This window comes from Idiotropiscis lumnitzeri, chromosome 17 (genome assembly GCF_059441095.1).
Source record: "Idiotropiscis lumnitzeri isolate Australia: NSW breed Sydney's pygmy pipehorse chromosome 17, RoL_Ilum_1.0, whole genome shotgun sequence".
Taxonomy (NCBI): Eukaryota; Metazoa; Chordata; class Actinopteri; order Syngnathiformes; family Syngnathidae; genus Idiotropiscis; species Idiotropiscis lumnitzeri.
The window spans coordinates 17,309,226-17,326,278 of NC_142407.1; the positions used below are offsets into that span (position 1 = coordinate 17,309,226).

Genomic DNA, 17,053 nt, shown 5'->3' on the forward strand with positions numbered 1-17,053 from the left:
TGTCCTACTGTAACCATTGAACGGAATGAAAATGACCAATCATCCGGTTTCGTGCGACACTTAAGAGTAGTTGCCTTATGTGTCCAGTAGGAGGCGGGCATGTGGACACGTTAGCTGTCTGTAAAACGGTAACTTTTACTTTTTTAGCTTATATTAGTGCAACTCTTCATCGTGTATAGTTTTGGTTCCATTTTAAAATTCACTAAAAAATTAGGGCCAAAAATTTTACGGCCACAATGTTGCCTTCAGTCGGGACACACTGCTAGAAAGGACCAATCCACTACTTGAGTTAATTTGACCCAAATTTTCTGGGTCGTCTTGTACAAAATAATTCCCCCCAAAACTGTGTGATTTTGTACAGAACAACCCAAAAACTGCGGTCGTTCGAGTCGTGGTCCGCCGTACGTGATCGTCTGCCGAGCCGGAACAAGAATCTCCGAGCTCACCGCATCAGCAGCATCAGCAACAGCTTCACCTCCTGCACAACGAGATGGAAGCACACAGCCTGCAGGCCTGCCGACAGTCACGTCCCCTTTCTCCGAACACAAGCTGCTGCTTCCAAAATAGATGGTCACCCAACACCCCCGCCACCCCCCTCCAGCCCCCCACATACCCTGTCTCGCCATCGCCCACCTCTTCTGTCTTTGTTTGGGGAGGACACACGCAGTTGCTTCAGCCGGCCCGCGCCAGGCACCGTTCGACGAACCAAAACCAGAAGCAGACGGGCCAGAGTTGTCTCGCCAAAACCTGAGGTGAGCCGTGTTTGCGGCCCACCTTTTCCTGGCCGTGTGTGTGTGGGTGTGTGCGCATGTGTGCTGTGCAGTGCAGTCGGTTGACCAACTTGTGGACAAGGGTTAGTGCTTGGGCAAAAGTGACAATTGATTTTCAAATCGAAAGTTTACTTTGCCTTGTCGGCGAGTCTCGATCAGATCATGTTGCCATTTTTTTCCTAAACTGCGGGAATGTGAAGCCCTCCGAGTCTGCTGATGAAATGAAATAAACTGGATTTGACTTCAAAGAGGTGAGGAAGGTCTTGCATTGATGCCCCACGCTCAGTAACCCCCCCCCCCCCCAACTGGCAAGATTATTTGTGGGCGTCACTTTAAAGTGGACTGACTCAGTCCCGAGACTATTTAGGACGAAGGTCTGGCCGGGTGGCGCGGTCATGTACTTACATGTCTAAATAAGGAACGAGGGCACTTGCTCACACCGGACTGAGGGGGGGGGGGGGGGTCTGCAAGCTCATTACCTGCGACTTTTCCTAGAGTGTTATGATTGTTTGATATCTCTTCCGCAACTCGGTCCAGTCATGTCGCACAGTCGGCCAAATGTCAAGTTTCACGAACACTCAAAGCAAAGAGGCGCAGATAGTCACATGAAAGAAGCGGCAATCAGTCTGATAATTGATATCTTCGTTGCATTTAACATTTGTTCATGAATGTTGCAAGCTTCTGAAACACTTTGGAGGCCCAAAAAAAGTACAACTATTGATAGAGTCCTGTTACGCAAAATGAATGCAAACAAAACAATTGGCGTATGCGTGCGTTTGTGTTCTTGTGTTGAGGCCAATGTGAGCTGATGTCAATCGTCAATATCTTGATTTTTAACAGGCATTGATTGAGTCTACTTTTACGTTTACTCAACATACACAAGACAGAAAAATGTGCAAAAGCCAAGAAACATTCACGAGGCAAATTGTATCAACACATTTGTGGACGTACGACAACAAGATGAAGGACATGTGCCAGAACGAGCATCGCTCCAACACGGCTGCAGGAATCGTGGGGCGCAAACAGCGGGACCAATGGAGACAAAACGGGTGTCTCGACATACGAGCGAGTCCACTCTGGAATTTTTCGTGTTGTGAGCCCTCAAACGGGTTGTTTTGACTTGCGTGTAAAAAGTTGACTCAATTCGACTCCCTTGACAAAAAGCATCATTTTGACTTGAAAGTGTTCCAAAAGAGACGTCAAAATTGCACGTTGTGTGTTTCAAACAACCACACAAGATTGATCGCTTATAGGAATAGCATCTATGTGGAAGTTTTCTTACCCTTTGAGCAAGGCATAATTGAACACATGCAGTGCAGTCACACACCGACAGACAATTCGACCATTCAGAGTCACAGGTGTGGAACAATTTTATAACAGCTCAATGGATCACTTCCAGTTGTTGTGCAACTCACTTCATTTTTGTTTTGTTTTTACTGTTGATTTGATCAAGAAAAACATTCTCGAGTGCAATTTCCTTTTTGAAGAACACGTTAATATTGTTGGACTGCAACACAATAATCGTGTTTTCTGTTCCTTTCGATCGGCAAACATCGTGTGAGTGTTTTGAGTTACAAGCCTGGTCAAGGAACAAATTCAATTTGTATCTCTAGGCGCCACTTCACTCTCAACGGTTCGATGCCAACAGAAGATTTGAACGGTGTTTTCTGTGACTTCCTGGCCTCCTCAGTCTCCACCCACGGCAGCCATGAGTCGCAGCATCGTGCGGCAGAGCAAGTTCCGCCACGTCTTCGGCCAGACCGTCAAGGCCGAGCAGAGCTACGATGACATCCGCGTCTCCAAAGTGACGTGGGACAGTTCCTTCTGCGCCGTCAACCCCAAATTCCTGGCCGTCATTGTGGAGTCAAGCGGGGGTGGAGCTTTCCTGGTCATTCCCCTCACCAAGGTAAGTACACGGGGTGGCACGGCTGATTCAGTTTCATAGTCTCTCGACTCTAAATTTGACGCATCGGTCCCAAGCCTCTCGTCAAGCCAGACTGAACCACCAGGTGATGCCAACTGGAATGAATGAGCTGATATATCCTTATTGGGACATCATATTCTGCGCGCGCTAGGGCTGGGCGATATGACCTCAAATCAATATCGCGATAAATTGAGCAATTTTACCTCGGTGACGATAAATGCACGATGAATTGCCCCCGTGGACCAAAATCAAAATAAATGCAGGAAATGAATATTAACTGTTTTTTTTTATTGACCAACTGGTACACTTTACTTTCAATGAAAAATAAAATTACAAAAATCATTTGTATAAACATTCCAAATAGCTTGCTTTGCATGACTGGAACAATGTCACAAAGAACAGGAGAAAAAGGGTACCTCTTGCAAAACCTTTTTCTGCAAATAGATTGCGCCCAGATGCTGTAATGCCATGTGCAAAGGACTAGATTTGTGTAAAGGTCTCTTGTAAACAATATAAATAATGCCATGTGCAGAGGAGCTTGTGTGGCCTGTAAACAAAATGCTAAATAAAAAGGAAAAAATGTCAATGAAATGCCAATGCCAAATAAACAAGTGTGCATCATCAGCGAAATGCGCCGTCTCGAGTACTCTGGTGCGCAGTCGCCACTTGTCGTCTACGTCATGCACAGTCAGGCTCAAACAGGGATCCATGTTGCGACTCGATCACAAGTCGGATACGGATGCAAAATGCTATTGTGATTACTTTCGGTAACGGTGAATTTTCGGTTTATCGCCCAGCCCCAGCCCTAGCGCACGCGCGCACATGCACACGCACACACGCACACCCACCCCCACACACACACACGCACACACATCACACTATGCTTCCTTTTGACTTCCTTATTTCTTTTCAGGAATAATTCGGACAAAAGTGAAGCCATCATTTTTGACAGTTTAGGCTGGGTAAACACATTAGGATTTTTCCAAGCTTAATATCTCTGCTGGACTTCACACACAAAGATAAGAAATCGGGCATTTAACTGATTTGGTCGTAATGTGTGGGGTGCGTCGATAATCACCACACAGAGCACCACACCCAACGATTGTCACAGGCGCAGAAATCTCGCGTGAGATCTCCAATCCAAAGAATAAAAGAAGCTGTCAATATATTGTTTGGGATTGTAATTGAATCGGAATCGTAATTGTCCAAATTCAAACGATGCCAAACCCAACTCATGAACACACACGCACACACACGCACAACCCACACACACACACTTGCAATCGATTTGTTACTGGCTCCTGGATGTGGCAACCACTGGAGTCACTTCAGGCTATTAATCGTTGCACTTCTCCTCTGCCACCCTTCTGCAGCCCCATGACACACATGGAAAAAGTCGCCTTTCAGCGCCTCACCACTCGGCTATAAATACACTTGTTTCGTGTACGTGCATGTTACTAAAGTTGATGCACGTGTCCACAGCAAACGGAGGGGCTCCAATAGGGCACATGAAGCATCCGAATGAAGGACTCCCAATCTTGAAGAAGTCTTGACCTTCATGGTATTGTGCTATGATTTTTGTGTGCTCTGCAGATGGGTCGTGTGGACAAAAACTACCCTCTGGTCATCGGACACTCTGGACCCGTGCTCGATATCGACTGGTGTCCCCATGACGATAATGTGCTGGCCAGCGGCTCGGAGGACTGCACCGCCATGGTAATCGATGCGTGTATATAAATGGCTACCCAATCTGATGAGAGCCCAAACACGCACACGCACGCACACACACATATATATATATATATATAATAGGGCTGTCAAAATTAAAGCATTAACTCAGGTGATTAATCCAAAATGTTTTAACTCAGTTAAATATTTTCACTCAATTAACTCAGTTTGATTTACTTCAAAAATAATTTGTATACTTTGCAAATATTACACCATATTAGATGTACATCTTTAGCAAGTCTCAGAACAAAAAACAGTGTTCAAGTTACCACTGGGCCTTGCAAACCAACATTGCTGGAGTGTGGCGCTTGTGGGCAGATTTGAGAAATGTTTCGAAGAAAAACAAATGCCTGTAAAGATGTATTAGATCGTAGTCAAGAATCAAAGAAAGCTATTAGAACCGTCTTTGAATTAAATATACTTCATATTTGGAGATTTTGCATCAATTCCAAGATATTATCCGGTGGCCCACTGGTAAGCATGATAGCCTCACAGTGTGGAGGTCGTGCGTTCGATTCCGGCTCCGGCCTTCCTGTGTGGAGTTTGCATGTTCTCCCCGTGCCTGCAAGGGTTTCCTCCCACATTCCAAAAAAACCCCATGCAAGGCAGGTTGATTGGACACTCTAAATTACCCAAAGGTGTGAGTGTGGTTGTTCGTCTTTGTGTGCCCTGCGACTGGCCGGCGACTAGTCCAGTGTGACAACCTGCCTACTGCCCAAAGACAGCTGGGATAGGCTCCAGCACCCCCTGCGACGTGAGGAGAAGCGGCTTAGATACTGGATGGATAAATAAATCGGAGCACCACTGGCGCCTACTAGTGCTTGTGCAATTGCACTTTATTGTTGTACAGCAAAACAAAAGCATGTTGCCATGGTCAGACACGCGCCCCCTTGGCTTCGCATCATGCCTGCCCCCCCAGAATAACTGAACGAATGTCTCTGATGGCAACAGCTGATTGTGTGTGTGGGGGTGTGTGCATGTGTCCGTACGCGTGCGCATGTACGTGCACATGCACTTACAGCTGTCTATTCCTGGCACCTCCAGAGAACCTTAGTGTGATGTCATTCTATTAAATCTGTTGCCGTGCGTGCGTGTCAGGTGACATTTCCTGTGGCTAAGAAATATGACCATAAATTGGACTGTGATGCATGTTGTTGGAATTTCATCACCAAGCAAATGCAAATTTGAATTCCACGATTGAAACCCATCTTCTTCCACGGCTTCTCCCAAGACTTGGCATCCTGCAATCTTATCTTTGGTATGTGTTCAGATGCCAAATTGTCGTGAAGTGTCGTTACTTGCATATGCAGACTCTGCGTGCGTGTGCGTGTGTCTTGCAAATGTGGAGTGCAGGTCGTGAACAGTCTATGGAATTCAACACATTTAAACTAAGTCATATATGAATATAACGTGAGAATAATCTCAAAGCTGTAAACACAATCACTTGTCATTACTGTGCACGGTTCTTCTAGTTTCATTTGATAAATGCTTTTTGTTTAATAAATGCTTAACACCTACCGTGAATATGAATGTCATGATCTGTGTTGGTTGCATTTGGTTTCGTTTTAATTTGTGTTCTAATTACCTGCTAATTTCTATGACGGCGTATGGAGAGCGCTTTGTTACAGCTGCAGCTGTTGTGAAGTGCGCTATAGAAATAAAATGGTTTTGTAGAATTTAGTTTAGTTTAAGGTTTGTCTTTGTGTTTAGTGTGTGTCTTGTTAAAGCCGATTTTGTCCCCCTGTGCTTGTCGTCCCGTTCCCGAGTGTGAACCAATCAGCTCCCTCCAAAACTTTGTGTCTTGTCCAGGTGTTCCTGGTTGTCTCGTCAATTTGTTTGTATTTAGTTTCCTGTTTGTTTTGCGTTCTTGTCGGTAAGTTGTCAACCTGTATGTCTCCTGTCATGTTGTCGATGCTACGTCCAAGTTTGTTACTTTGATCCTTGTTGTTTTGTACTTGAACATTTCGATTTAATCCACGTTTCTTTGCTATTTTTTCTTTAGATTTCAATATTCTCTCTTCCTCCACCTTCAACTTTCTTGCAAAGCCTGACTATGAACCTGCTCATGTTAATGATCGACATTCTGTCACGTAAATGCCACTTAGGTGATACAATCCTTCAATTTCTTTTGTGGAATTGGGCCATCCGCAGGTGTGGCAGATTCCCGATCACTCACTGGTACGCCCCCTCACTGACCCCATTGTGGTACTGGAGGGTCACTCCAAGCGGGTTGGCATCGTCAGCTGGCACCCGACCACGCGCAACATACTACTCACTGCGGGTACAACATGCACGCACGCACACGCACACGCACGCGGTGATCAATAACGCCACTCTCTTTGCAGCGAGCGACAACATGATCATTGTGTGGAATGTGGGAACGGGTGAGCCGCTCATCTCCATGGACGACCACCCCGACCTCATCTACAGCATCAGCTGGAACAGGAACGGAAGCTTGTTCTGCACCACCTGCAAGGACCGCCGCCTGCGCGTCTGCGACCCGCGCAAGGCCGACGTGGTGGCGGTGAGCGGTCCAAGTGGAGCGACGGAGCCACAGAGGCTGTTGTTAACGTGACCCTTGTAATCGCCCCCCCACCCCCAGGAGCGCTTGGCTCCTCACGAGGGCATCCGGCCCATGAGAGCCATCTTCACCAGAGACGGGAACATCTTCACCACCGGATTCACCAGGATGAGCCAAAGGGAGCTCGGACTCTGGGACCCGGTACGTGTCGAGTGGACGTGATTAGGAAAGCAATCAATATGCAAATGTGCGTGACAAACTGCTCAAGAATCAATTGATATCGTGCATGTGTAGAAACAAAGGTGAACAACAGCCAGAATGGTCAGCGGTGTTGTGTGTAGATTCAAATGCGTCGAGCGGTTCCAAATGAGAACTAATCAAGCCGAATGAATTCTTCATGTTCCTCAGACCAATTTTGAGGAGCCAATCGCACTGTTGGAGTTGGACACGAGTAATGGCGTTCTGCTACCATATTACGACCCGGACGCTAACATGGTGTACTTGTGCGGCAAGGTAACGTCTTCAATCCTGTTCCTCGAGGGCCGCTGTCCTGCCTGTTTTCCTGGCTCGCTTCCTACTGCAATGATGAGGATCGTTAGCGGGCTTCTTCAGAACTTGCTGATGGGCAGAGGGTTTTGATCAGGTGTGTGGCAGCAGGGACAGATGTAAAAGAGGCTGGACAGCGGCCCTTGAGGACTGCCTAATCCAGAGGCAACATGCACATCAAATGTGTCGATTTAGCGGCATTTGTGTGCGTGTGCAGGGAGACAGTAGCATCCGTTACTTTGAGATCACAGAGGAGCCGCCCTATGTGCACTACCTCAATACCTTCAGCAGCAAAGAGCCGCAGCGGGGGATGGGTTTCATGCCCAAGAGGGGCGTGGACGTCAGCAAGTGCGAGATTGCGAGGTGAGGCCACACAGCCACGTACGGCGAGTGAAAAAGGAATCCGACAACTCAGACAACTTGCGTTTGCACCAAGGTTGTACAAGCTGCACGACAAGAAGTGTGAGCCAATCACAATGACCGTTCCCCGAAAGGTAAATCGCGCCCCAGCCTGTTGCGCATCCCGATGTGCGCCATAACTGTCTCAAATGTTGTCGGCCAGTCGGACCTCTTCCAGGACGACCTGTACCCGGACACGGCTGGCCCGGAGCCCGCCTTGGAGCCCGAGGAGTGGCTGGAGGGTCGTGACCAAGACCCTGTGCTCATCTCCATGAAGGAGGGTTACGTGCCGCCAAAGAGCCGCGAGCTCAAAGTGTCCAGGAAGAACCTCCTGGACTCCAGGCCCCCCCCCCGTCGCAGCATGTCCACGTGCGATGCTGCCAGCCTACCGGTCAGTCCTTCACTTTGTGGCGCTTTTCACCAAATAGCAACGAGCACAATCTAATGAGCAAGAATGTCTCTTCGCTGATATTTATGCTTTTATGGTTGCCACAGTAGTAGTTTGTGGTTCCCGTTTTCACTTTCTCTATTCTTTGCACCAACTTTGACTTCTTTTTTAACTTGCCGTCTAATCTCTGTCCTCCTTTCCTTGTCTCCCTTTTCTTCTCCTTTGTCCTTGTCTCCTCTGCCCTGGCATATTCTGGTGTAGCCTGAGCTACTGGAGCGGCTGCTGGAGGAAATCCAGCACCTGAAGGCGACAGTGTTGTCTCAAGAGAAGAGAATTTGTGATTTGGAGAACAAACTGTCCCAGTACACCAATGGGATGGCCTGACGGTCTGCTCTCTTGCACCCTCTAAAGGGCGGTTGCCAAGTGTCGTACAAAGATGCGGCAGCAATGCGGCACGGTGCACCAAGGTAGTGACGTGCTGGAACACAATCCCCAGTGCAGTACAACTGAAGGCATCAGAGTCAAACTCTTTTCAGTGCTTTTGGTCCGCAAAGGGACAAGGGTTGAAGGTTTGAGGGATGCGTTACGCTGACAAAGTCAACGAAAACGACAAACGGCTTCCTGCTTACAAAGTACAGCAGCAAATAAGTTTGAAAAAGTAACAAGCCCTTCATTTGCTGTCGTCTTTATGTCACAATCCTTTATGGCATGTCAATAGACAGAAAGGAAAGAAAATGTGTAATTTGCAGCCAAATGTCAAAATAAAGTTATGTTTTTTTTTCACCCTTCTTACATCGGCTGCGACAATTTGCTGAACATTTCTTCTGCACACGTTCCTCACAAGTTCTAATGTAGCTTCAGAAGTCACCAAGTACTTACGACACATCTTATTTCTTACGATTGAGCAATATTCCCATCAAATCTTCAGCGCACCGTAGTAGGACAAATTCATCATTTCATATTGCAGAACATTCAAAAAGATATTTGAAAACTTGGACATGTCTAACTTGTGCATGACTCGAAGAAGTTGAAATTGATTATGGGATGCGAATGCAGATTTCTTGCTATTTTTTTCCTCAAATCTTTAAAGCCCCAACATTGAGAGCATTTCAAGCTGCAGAACTGGATGTTGCCCACTAGGGGGAGATTTAACCCACTGAGCACACTTTCTAATAATAATAATAATAATGCCTTTATTAGTCCCACAATGGGGAAATTCGAGATTCGAACCCAGGCCTCCTGGGGAGACTGGGTCCTGAACGCGGCGCCTTAGACCACTCGGCCATCCTTCGCACAATTTTATGCATTGGCCGCAATTGGCAAGCTGGTGATGTTTTTTTTTTTTGTTTATTTTGTTTTGTTTTCCATGAGACTCTAGTACATGATTGAATAAAGTTTATTCTGTCTCTTATTTACTTTTGCACTCGTTGGTTCTTTTCTCTCTGACAGGCTATTAGTTTAATTTACCTGACATGTTTCGTTGACAGTCTTTCACCTTCTTCCGAGTGACCGTAAAAGTGACAATTGATCATTCATCACATCTGTGTGTTTAGCTCCTAGAAACCTGAGCCTCTCACTTTGTGACACACTGAAGAAGGCGAAAGACTGCCCCTGAAACATGTCAGATAATAGTCTGTCTGAGGTCAAAGAAGCAACGATTTCTTCTGATCTTAGTGCCCGTTTAAGCTCTGCAGGACTCCAAGCGCCAGGATGAGCGCCGCGCCACTGAGGTGCGTGGGAGTGAGGACTGACGCCTCGCAACCGGAGGTGGTGAAGGCGTTGAAGGCGCACGTGTCCGCATTGCCCACGTTGTCCACCACCAGCAGCTCCACATCGGTCGAGTCGCACGAGGCGTTGTAGTTCGCCAGGGTGGCGTTCTGGTTGTCGGGTTTCGGTCTGAGGCTTAGCGTTCCGTTGCCTCTGGTGAGGCTGACCCGCTCCACGCCAGTGCCGTCGGCGCCGTCGCTGACCAGCAGCAACAGCTCCCAGGAGGTAGCGCTGCTATTATGCACACACTTGACGATGCTCTGCACCTCGCACACGGGAGCGGTGAAGTCCATCACCTGCAGGGGGACAGGAAGTTGTCAGAGGATGTTTGCCGTGCGGAATGTGACCGGCGAGCCACAGACGGGATTTAGGACGGAGATTCTGAGGACGATGTAGTTGATGTCCCCGACTCCAGGAGCCTCCGCCTCGATAACAAGGGTGACGGTGGTGCCTGACGGCGTGTTGAGCGGCACAGAGAGCGTCACGGTGCCGTTGGCGCTCACTCCCGGCTCCACCATGAGAATGCTGGGAACGCTGGTGGTATACAGCGGGTTGTCTGTAGTGACCCGGATTGAGACATTCCCTCCAAATTCTTTGACGACGACAGAAAAAGGCACAGACAACGGCGTCCCGGGCACGATGTCGCGCTCTGCTTCTGCCTAAAGATGGACGACGTCAGACATGTCGTCTGATGTGCCGGTGCCTCGCTGGACCACCGCTGCGCTGACCACTGACCTTGATCGTCAGATTGGATGCCCGGAAGCTGGTTGCTGACTCCCTTTGGAAAAGAGAGGCTTCTCCGGTTGTGGCGTTCACCGCGTTTCCCTTCACACGTAGCACAAACGGCACCGACGGAATCTTTTCGACCCGAACCAGGTAGCCGCCGCTGCCTTGTGGCTCCACATCCGCCGGAATCACCAGCGTTCCCGCCGACTCGACCAGAGTAACCTCGCTGACGTTCGCCGTGTCGCTGCCTGTTAGCGTCAGCAGCAGGCTACCGTTGGTGCCTTCAAAGAAACGGACTCGTCATCCGGACCGCCAGACTTGTTGACGTCGGAAACATCAGCGCAAAAAAGAAAGTTGTCGTACCTGCTGACGGACGTGTGTCGAGAACGTCAAACGTGTTTTTGGAGGGTACATACTCCACAAAGTCAAACAGGAAGTCAAGGGGACTCTGACCTTGAAAGCAAAACGACATAGCAAACAAATGCACATTTTCTATTTTTTGTAAGATTCCATTTCTTTTTGCAGGGCACTTACCCGTGACCCTGAGCACGTATGGATTTGTTGCCTGCATTGTTACTTGCCACCTTCCTACCTGTGGCTCCAGTTGCAAAGTTTGTAAGTTTCCCACAGACTGTGAGAAGGGTGTGGCCATGACACCGAATGTTCGCGTATTGCCTGCGCAGACATGAGGTGCAACCCGTGCCATATGTTAGGTTGTTGTCAATATGAGTGGCGCCAATGTTTAAACATGTAAGTAACTGCTGGGTGCTCCGCTAACGTGGCCAGCATATGCCGAGTTTGCGTTTCACCCTCAGGGTCGATGAGGATGATGCGAGGAGAACTTCCTGTCACGAAAAGTTGGACATTGCGCGTGGTCTCGTCAACGACAAATGAGAAGTCGCCGTTGCGTCCCGGAGTCCTGGACGCCCGCACAAGTGTCACCTAAGAAAAGCAATCAGACGCGCTGAGCTTGACACACGAAAACTTGTAGCCAAGCAACCAAGTTGCCAACGCTACCAGAGAGGATCTTGACATTTGTTCGATGATGCTGGTGGCCTCCAAGAGTTCATCTTTTTCCACTTCTATGACCAGACCTCCAGCTGCCTCGGCCAGGTCTATGTACTGCTGAGCGTCCGATTGCGCAATCCTGCTGTGCTGCTGCTTTTGATCAATAGTTTCCCGCCTCAGCTGCTGCCGCCGCCGCCGCCGCCGCCTGTTTGTCATTGTTCCTGTGATCAGGAAGTGCACCTGGATGGAGAAACAAAACACCTCTTTGATGCGATTTACCGTTGGTGAGAATCTTGGAGAGGCACAAAGTACATCCATGTGGCACCCACCACAGATTCAGTCCGCTCGATGACACCGATGACTGTGGACTTGAGCTGTTGGTCTTTGGCCGGTGCGTCTGTGAAAAGGAAGATGTCCGAGTTTCGGGGAGCATTCGTCAATGCCAACTTGACGTGGGAGGGAAAAGAAGAAAAACAAAAGGAGTACTGAGGAATATTTAAGAACGACAAATGTCGATATTGTATTACTTCTCTTCAGCTAACTATAAAGGGAGTGGGGCTCATCGCGTCAGCAAGTCTGAGTTGAAGCGTCAAAGTCCGTTTGCAAGTCCATTTTCAAGATGGACCTTTCAAGAGAAGCTCTCTGGTGAGTTGACATCCAACACGCAACAGTGCAAAAGTGTGTGTGTGGGTGTGTGTGTCGTAAGTAGGACGTCTCTGAAGGCCTACGTATGAAATGCACGGCCCACCACTGCAATGTTACTTGGGTGACACCCTCAAGCGTTTCATATTGAGTCGTGAAAATTTGTGTGAAATGGAAAATGGTGAATTGGAGGTGGGTAATGGCCCTAACAATCTCAAGGAAGACAAATGGAGGCGTCCAATTGAGGTTCACCCTAACCCTAACCATCGTGTATGTCTGCTTCTGACTGTGTGGGTGTCCCGTTCACATCAGTGATCGGTTCCACAAGGCTTACTAAGTTTGGTCCCACAACTCCTTACTTTGAGTTTTGTTACTCGAGGAGCATTTGTGGTTCATCACGTTTGTCTTTGAGAAGCAAAGAATATTCCTGTACGGTAAGGCTAAGTTCCCCTGGTAGCACGAGCGAGGCGCGGGTAAACGGCGAGAGTAGCAATCACTCTCTTAACATTGCAAAGTTTAAAGTCCCCAATTCATCATACCTGAAGGCCTGAGAGACTCAACTCCCCTTCATCTCCTCCACCGCTTGCTGTCAGATCATCAACAATGTTCTTGAAGACTTCTGGGTCACTCGTCCTAATGGGCGGCCCGAATCCTGAACCAAACAGAGACAACTTGGCATGCTTTAAGGTTTGAGTTGAAAAGCCAAGAACCATCTACCACCAGTCTGCAGCCCAAGTCCCGACCTGGATCGTTAAAGGGCACGAGAATGTAGGACAAAGGTTCATTGTCGGTTCCCACTTGGCTATCGATGAAGGAGGAAGTTGCATTCTGCACGGCCGCAATATCATCCCTCATACTCTGCGTGGTGTCGATCACGAAACACAAAGCTCTCCCAGATCCTCTCGAGATGCCCAACATCCTGATTAAAGACAGCATATAGGCTTGATATTGCTCCACAAGGTGTGAATGTGTGTGCGCGTGTGCTTCTGTCTCATTGCTCAGAGCAGCGTACCGGAGGAAGGGCTCATTTCCCGCCGCCCGTCGGATGTCCTCCAGGATCTCACTGGTCGCTGAAGTGGCCAGATCGGCCGCCTCCGAGTGGAGGAAGCCATGCTCTGAATCGAACGTGTCTTTGTTGATCCCGCCGGTGGGCTCAATCCTGCTGGTCAGGTCCAAGGCTCCTCCGTGGCTGCACTTGCCTGTCCGACCCAACATACGCCAGATTTTCTTCTCAAACGGTGCATATGCAAATTAATGTGTGCTTCACTTTGGTCTCTGCTCAAGCGTGTGTGCTGCGGCGTGTCATTTAGCGAAAGGTTTCCTTTACCACTGGGCTTGCTGGCGATCCCCGGAATGATTCCAAAATATCCTGTGGTCAGTATCTGCCCCTGGGTGACATTCTCCAGGATGTTGTCGCTGCAGTCGTCGTCAATGCAGCTGCGACAGGTTGCCATGGTCTCATCTGCCCGAATGGTGACGCTTACCATGAGCTGCGGCTCTTTTCATGATTTTCTCTCTCTTTTTGCCTACCTGCTATGTTGCCAATGCTGGTGTTGGGTCGAATGAGGTTGGAATTTGGAAATGTATTGCCATTCTCCGCCCAGTTACTGTGGCTGTAAAAATCCTTCAGGTTCAAGGCAAACAAAACAAGTTTGTTTGACACTTATGCAACGGTGGTAAATGAGCGCAATGCCGCAGGGAGTAAAAGAAGAGGAGGAGGATAACCTGTAGTGTGTGAAGGATCTCTCCCAGGTTTTCCTGGGCCGCTTCAAAGTTCTGCTGCCTGTTGTTGGCCTTGACCATCTGCAGGCCCGTAGTGATGATGTCCCGACCGCTGACGAGCCTTTCGTCATCAAAGTGGAAGCTGGCGTTCAGCGCTTCCTGCAGGTCCACGCGCACGTTGCGCAATGTGATGGACATGATGGCCTGCTGGAAGCTCTTGACGGAGCTTTCAGCTCTGCAGGCAGCAGCCACCCCTGTGGCGGTGAATGGCTGCGACTGCACGCACACAAGCAAAACTATCTTCAGCTACAACAAATTCCATTGTTTTGCTTATTTGTATTTGATGTTTGTTTATTTTACAGGCTAAATGATTGAATTTTTTTCAAAAACGACAAAGGGAATCCATAAGATAGGCAGTAGGGCGGGGACCATAAGGCCCCGTGCTCAAAGTTTGGGGATGAATTCTCAACCTTAGTGCCGATGACCTCCCTAACCAATCTTTTCATCCATTTATCTAATCTGTGCTACGTTAATCGGAACAGTGGTTTCAATTTCCGTCAATTGAATACTTTAAATAATCCTTTTTGCCAAGAAATGCGACACACATGCACACAAACAATAGTATGGAACTGGGGAAGACTCTCACGGGAAGGATGAAGTCATTCTGCTCGGATTCGGCCAGCGCACGGCACACCTCTATGGTGACATTCAAAATGGCTTCCTCTGTGATCTCCTGGTGACTCTTTGACCTTCCTGGTAAAATTCCAAATGCCTGAGCTCCAGTTTGAAAGAGCAAGATGCTCAAAACCGCCAAAGCAAGCGACATGTCTTATCGACCTGTCCTGAAAAAGAAAAGATGAGGTTTGCGCTGAAACCCTCCTTGAGTTTTCCTTCTTTCCGTGAATGGGACGCTGAGAGTGTGACACCCTCTCTGCTCAGTTAGTGACAATGACAGCAGTCAGTATACTGCGGGGAAAAAGACAACGTCACGCACAACCTGTTCAACCTGTTGCTTGTGCTGCAACATCGGATGTGCTGACGCTAACGTAGAATTTGGAATGTCATGATGAGCTGATTGATTCCATGCTTGCTACTTAGCATGATTACTACCATCGATTTTGCTTGTAAATGCATGCAAGTAATCATATTTACCAAATGTGGACTTTTTAAAACTTTTTTCTTTTAACTTTTATTTTTTTTTAGGTAACTCTTTTTTTTAACCTTTTTTTTTAACTTTTTTTTTTAAACTTTTTTTGGCAGCTTTTTTTGGTAACATTTTTTTTATAACTTTTTAAAAAAAATTAAACTTTTTTTGGTAACTGTTTTTTTACTTTTATTTTATTTTATTTTTTTAAACTTTTTTCTGTATTTTTATTTATTTTTTTTTTAAACTTCTTTTTTTTGACAACTTACCCCTAACCCTAACCCTAACCCTGGGATTTGAAATTCCACACAGGCATAGTACAGGGAATAAGGTTCCACTTAGTTTGAAATTGGTGTTTTAGCTGTTTCATTTTTTTACATTTGTCTTTATATTACTGGGCCTGTTTTATTTAATGGTGATTACAATGCATCTAATAATCAGATACTCGTATACCATATAATCCTTGATAATTTAATAATTTTTCTGAATTGAATATGTGATTTTGTTTTATTGTTTGTTAATTAATTCAATAAAGTTGTTTTCAAAAAAGAAAAAAAGTCACGTGTCCATGTTCAAAATTTGAACGTCAACTTGTTTGTCTCACTTCTTTTTCTCTCATGTGCGCCCCTCTCCCCACCGCAGCGTGTAGATTTTTACCACCCCAACCCAACATCTTATTTCTTGAAGCAACTTAATTAGCATTCATTCTAAAGTTTACAAATTCCTCATTGCAATGTTACTCGTTCCGGTTAGGGTTTTAAACGTGGAGAAAAGGTGATAATAGTGTCGTTTTCATCCAAGATGCAGCAGAATCGCGTGCATGAAATATGTCCCTCGGCGCGTCCCGTAGTTAAGGCGTAGCCTTCTGGGAGCCGCTCGATTTTTCGTCCATTTCCCTCCGGACCTTCGAAAGGTAAGCAGCTCTCCTCGCCGATGTTCTTAATTAAATGGGGCGCCTATTTGTATTGCAGTGGAATTGTTTTATGCTGTTAATATGATGTGCGTTGCTGCTGGGTTACACTTTAATGCTCGTTTTAACGGCTGATGCTTGAGCTAGGGTGTACTTTCTTTTTTACGTCCGTGTTATATTGTTGTTACTAGCGCTGTCGTCCACGGTTGGTTTTCTGTGCTTTGTGGCTTCGTGGTGGCTGAGGTAAAACCGGATTTAATGGCGCGCTGAGCGCGAGTAAATTGGTGGGGCCTAGCAGTCATTGAGCTAACTGCTAAGACCGAATTTAATGGCGCGCTGAGCCGGAGTAAGTTGGTGGGGCCTAAGAGTCACCGAGCTAACTGCTAAATCGGGGTTTAATGGCGCGCTTTTTAATTTACATTTTATTTGCCTCCCGTGCAATATAGTTGTCTCTTGTGATGTCGTCCATGTTTGTTTTCTCTGCATTGTGGCTTCGTGGTGGCTGGGCTAACTGCAAAAACCGGTTTTAATGGCGCGCTGAGTGTCTGTTAATTGTGGGGCCTTTTAGCTAACAGCTAAGCTTGGAATTAATGGCGCGCTGAACGCGAGTAATTGGCAGGCGAAGCCTAAGTAGCTTCTGAGCTACTTGCTAACCTTGAGCAAATGGCACGCTGAGCGCAAGGAAAAGGCGGGAGCCTTGTATCCACTGTGATTAGGGTTAGGGTTAGGGTTAGGGTTAGGGTTAGGGTTAGGGTTAGGGTTAGGGTTAGGGTTAGGGTTAGGGTTAGGGTTAGGGTTAGGGTTAGGGTTAGGGTTAGGGTTAGGGTTAGGGTTAGGGTTAGGGTTAGGGTTAGGGTT

General features: G+C 47.3%; 2 protein-coding genes across 3 annotated transcripts; one reads left to right on the forward strand and one right to left on the reverse strand.

The window, feature by feature from the left end:
* The first annotated feature begins 603 nt into the window (after positions 1-603).
* On the forward strand, positions 604-9,447 carry coro6 (coronin 6). 2 transcript variants are annotated; one of them, XM_088279420.1, is made up of 11 exons: positions 604-752; positions 2,384-2,676; positions 4,288-4,410; positions 6,574-6,703; positions 6,768-6,946; positions 7,025-7,144; positions 7,352-7,456; positions 7,707-7,852; positions 7,926-7,983; positions 8,052-8,279; positions 8,538-9,447. In XM_088279420.1, the coding sequence occupies exons 2-11, from the start codon at positions 2,479-2,481 to the stop codon at positions 8,658-8,660; spliced, it is 1,410 nt and encodes a 469-aa protein (XP_088135546.1). In that variant the 5' UTR covers positions 604-752; positions 2,384-2,478; the 3' UTR covers positions 8,661-9,447. The 2 variants fall into 2 exon arrangements, with proteins under 2 accessions (XP_088135546.1, XP_088135547.1); XM_088279421.1 differs by having other exon boundaries at positions 612-752; positions 2,461-2,676.
* A 2-nt stretch (positions 9,448-9,449) lies between these two features.
* On the reverse strand, positions 9,450-15,093 carry LOC148320713 (von Willebrand factor A domain-containing protein 7-like). The gene is made up of 15 exons (XM_088279419.1): positions 14,788-15,093; positions 14,145-14,417; positions 13,950-14,043; positions 13,747-13,881; positions 13,432-13,618; positions 13,163-13,338; positions 12,959-13,071; positions 12,107-12,223; positions 11,787-12,017; positions 11,579-11,711; positions 11,304-11,444; positions 11,133-11,222; positions 10,779-11,050; positions 10,406-10,702; positions 9,450-10,339 (listed from the first exon to the last, which is right to left on the reverse strand). Exons 1-15 carry the CDS (start codon positions 14,965-14,967, stop codon positions 9,947-9,949), a joined length of 2,832 nt encoding a protein of 943 aa, XP_088135545.1. The 5' UTR covers positions 14,968-15,093; the 3' UTR covers positions 9,450-9,946.
* Positions 15,094-17,053: the final 1,960 nt, after the last annotated feature.

What these genes read in the sequence shown, in the direction of transcription:
- coro6 (XM_088279420.1), top strand. Translation starts at nt 2,479, where the DNA reads ATGAGTCGCAGCATCGTGCGGCAGAGCAAGTTCCGCCACGTCTTCGGC. An exon ending in CAATGACCGTTCCCCGAAAG is followed by an intron (nt 7,984 to 8,051) that starts GTAAATCGCGCC and finishes GTTGTCGGCCAG; the next exon opens with TCGGACCTCTTCCAGGACGA. An exon ending in GCGATGCTGCCAGCCTACCG is followed by an intron (nt 8,280 to 8,537) that starts GTCAGTCCTTCA and finishes ATTCTGGTGTAG; the next exon opens with CCTGAGCTACTGGAGCGGCT.
- LOC148320713 (XM_088279419.1), bottom strand. Translation starts at nt 14,967, where the DNA reads ATGTCGCTTGCTTTGGCGGTTTTGAGCATCTTGCTCTTTCAAACTGGA. An exon ending in CATCCTCATCGACCCTGAGG is followed by an intron (nt 11,445 to 11,578) that starts GTGAAACGCAAA and finishes ATGTCTGCGCAG; the next exon opens with GCAATACGCGAACATTCGGT. An exon ending in CGACACACGTCCGTCAGCAG is followed by an intron (nt 11,051 to 11,132) that starts GTACGACAACTT and finishes GTTTCTTTGAAG; the next exon opens with GCACCAACGGTAGCCTGCTG.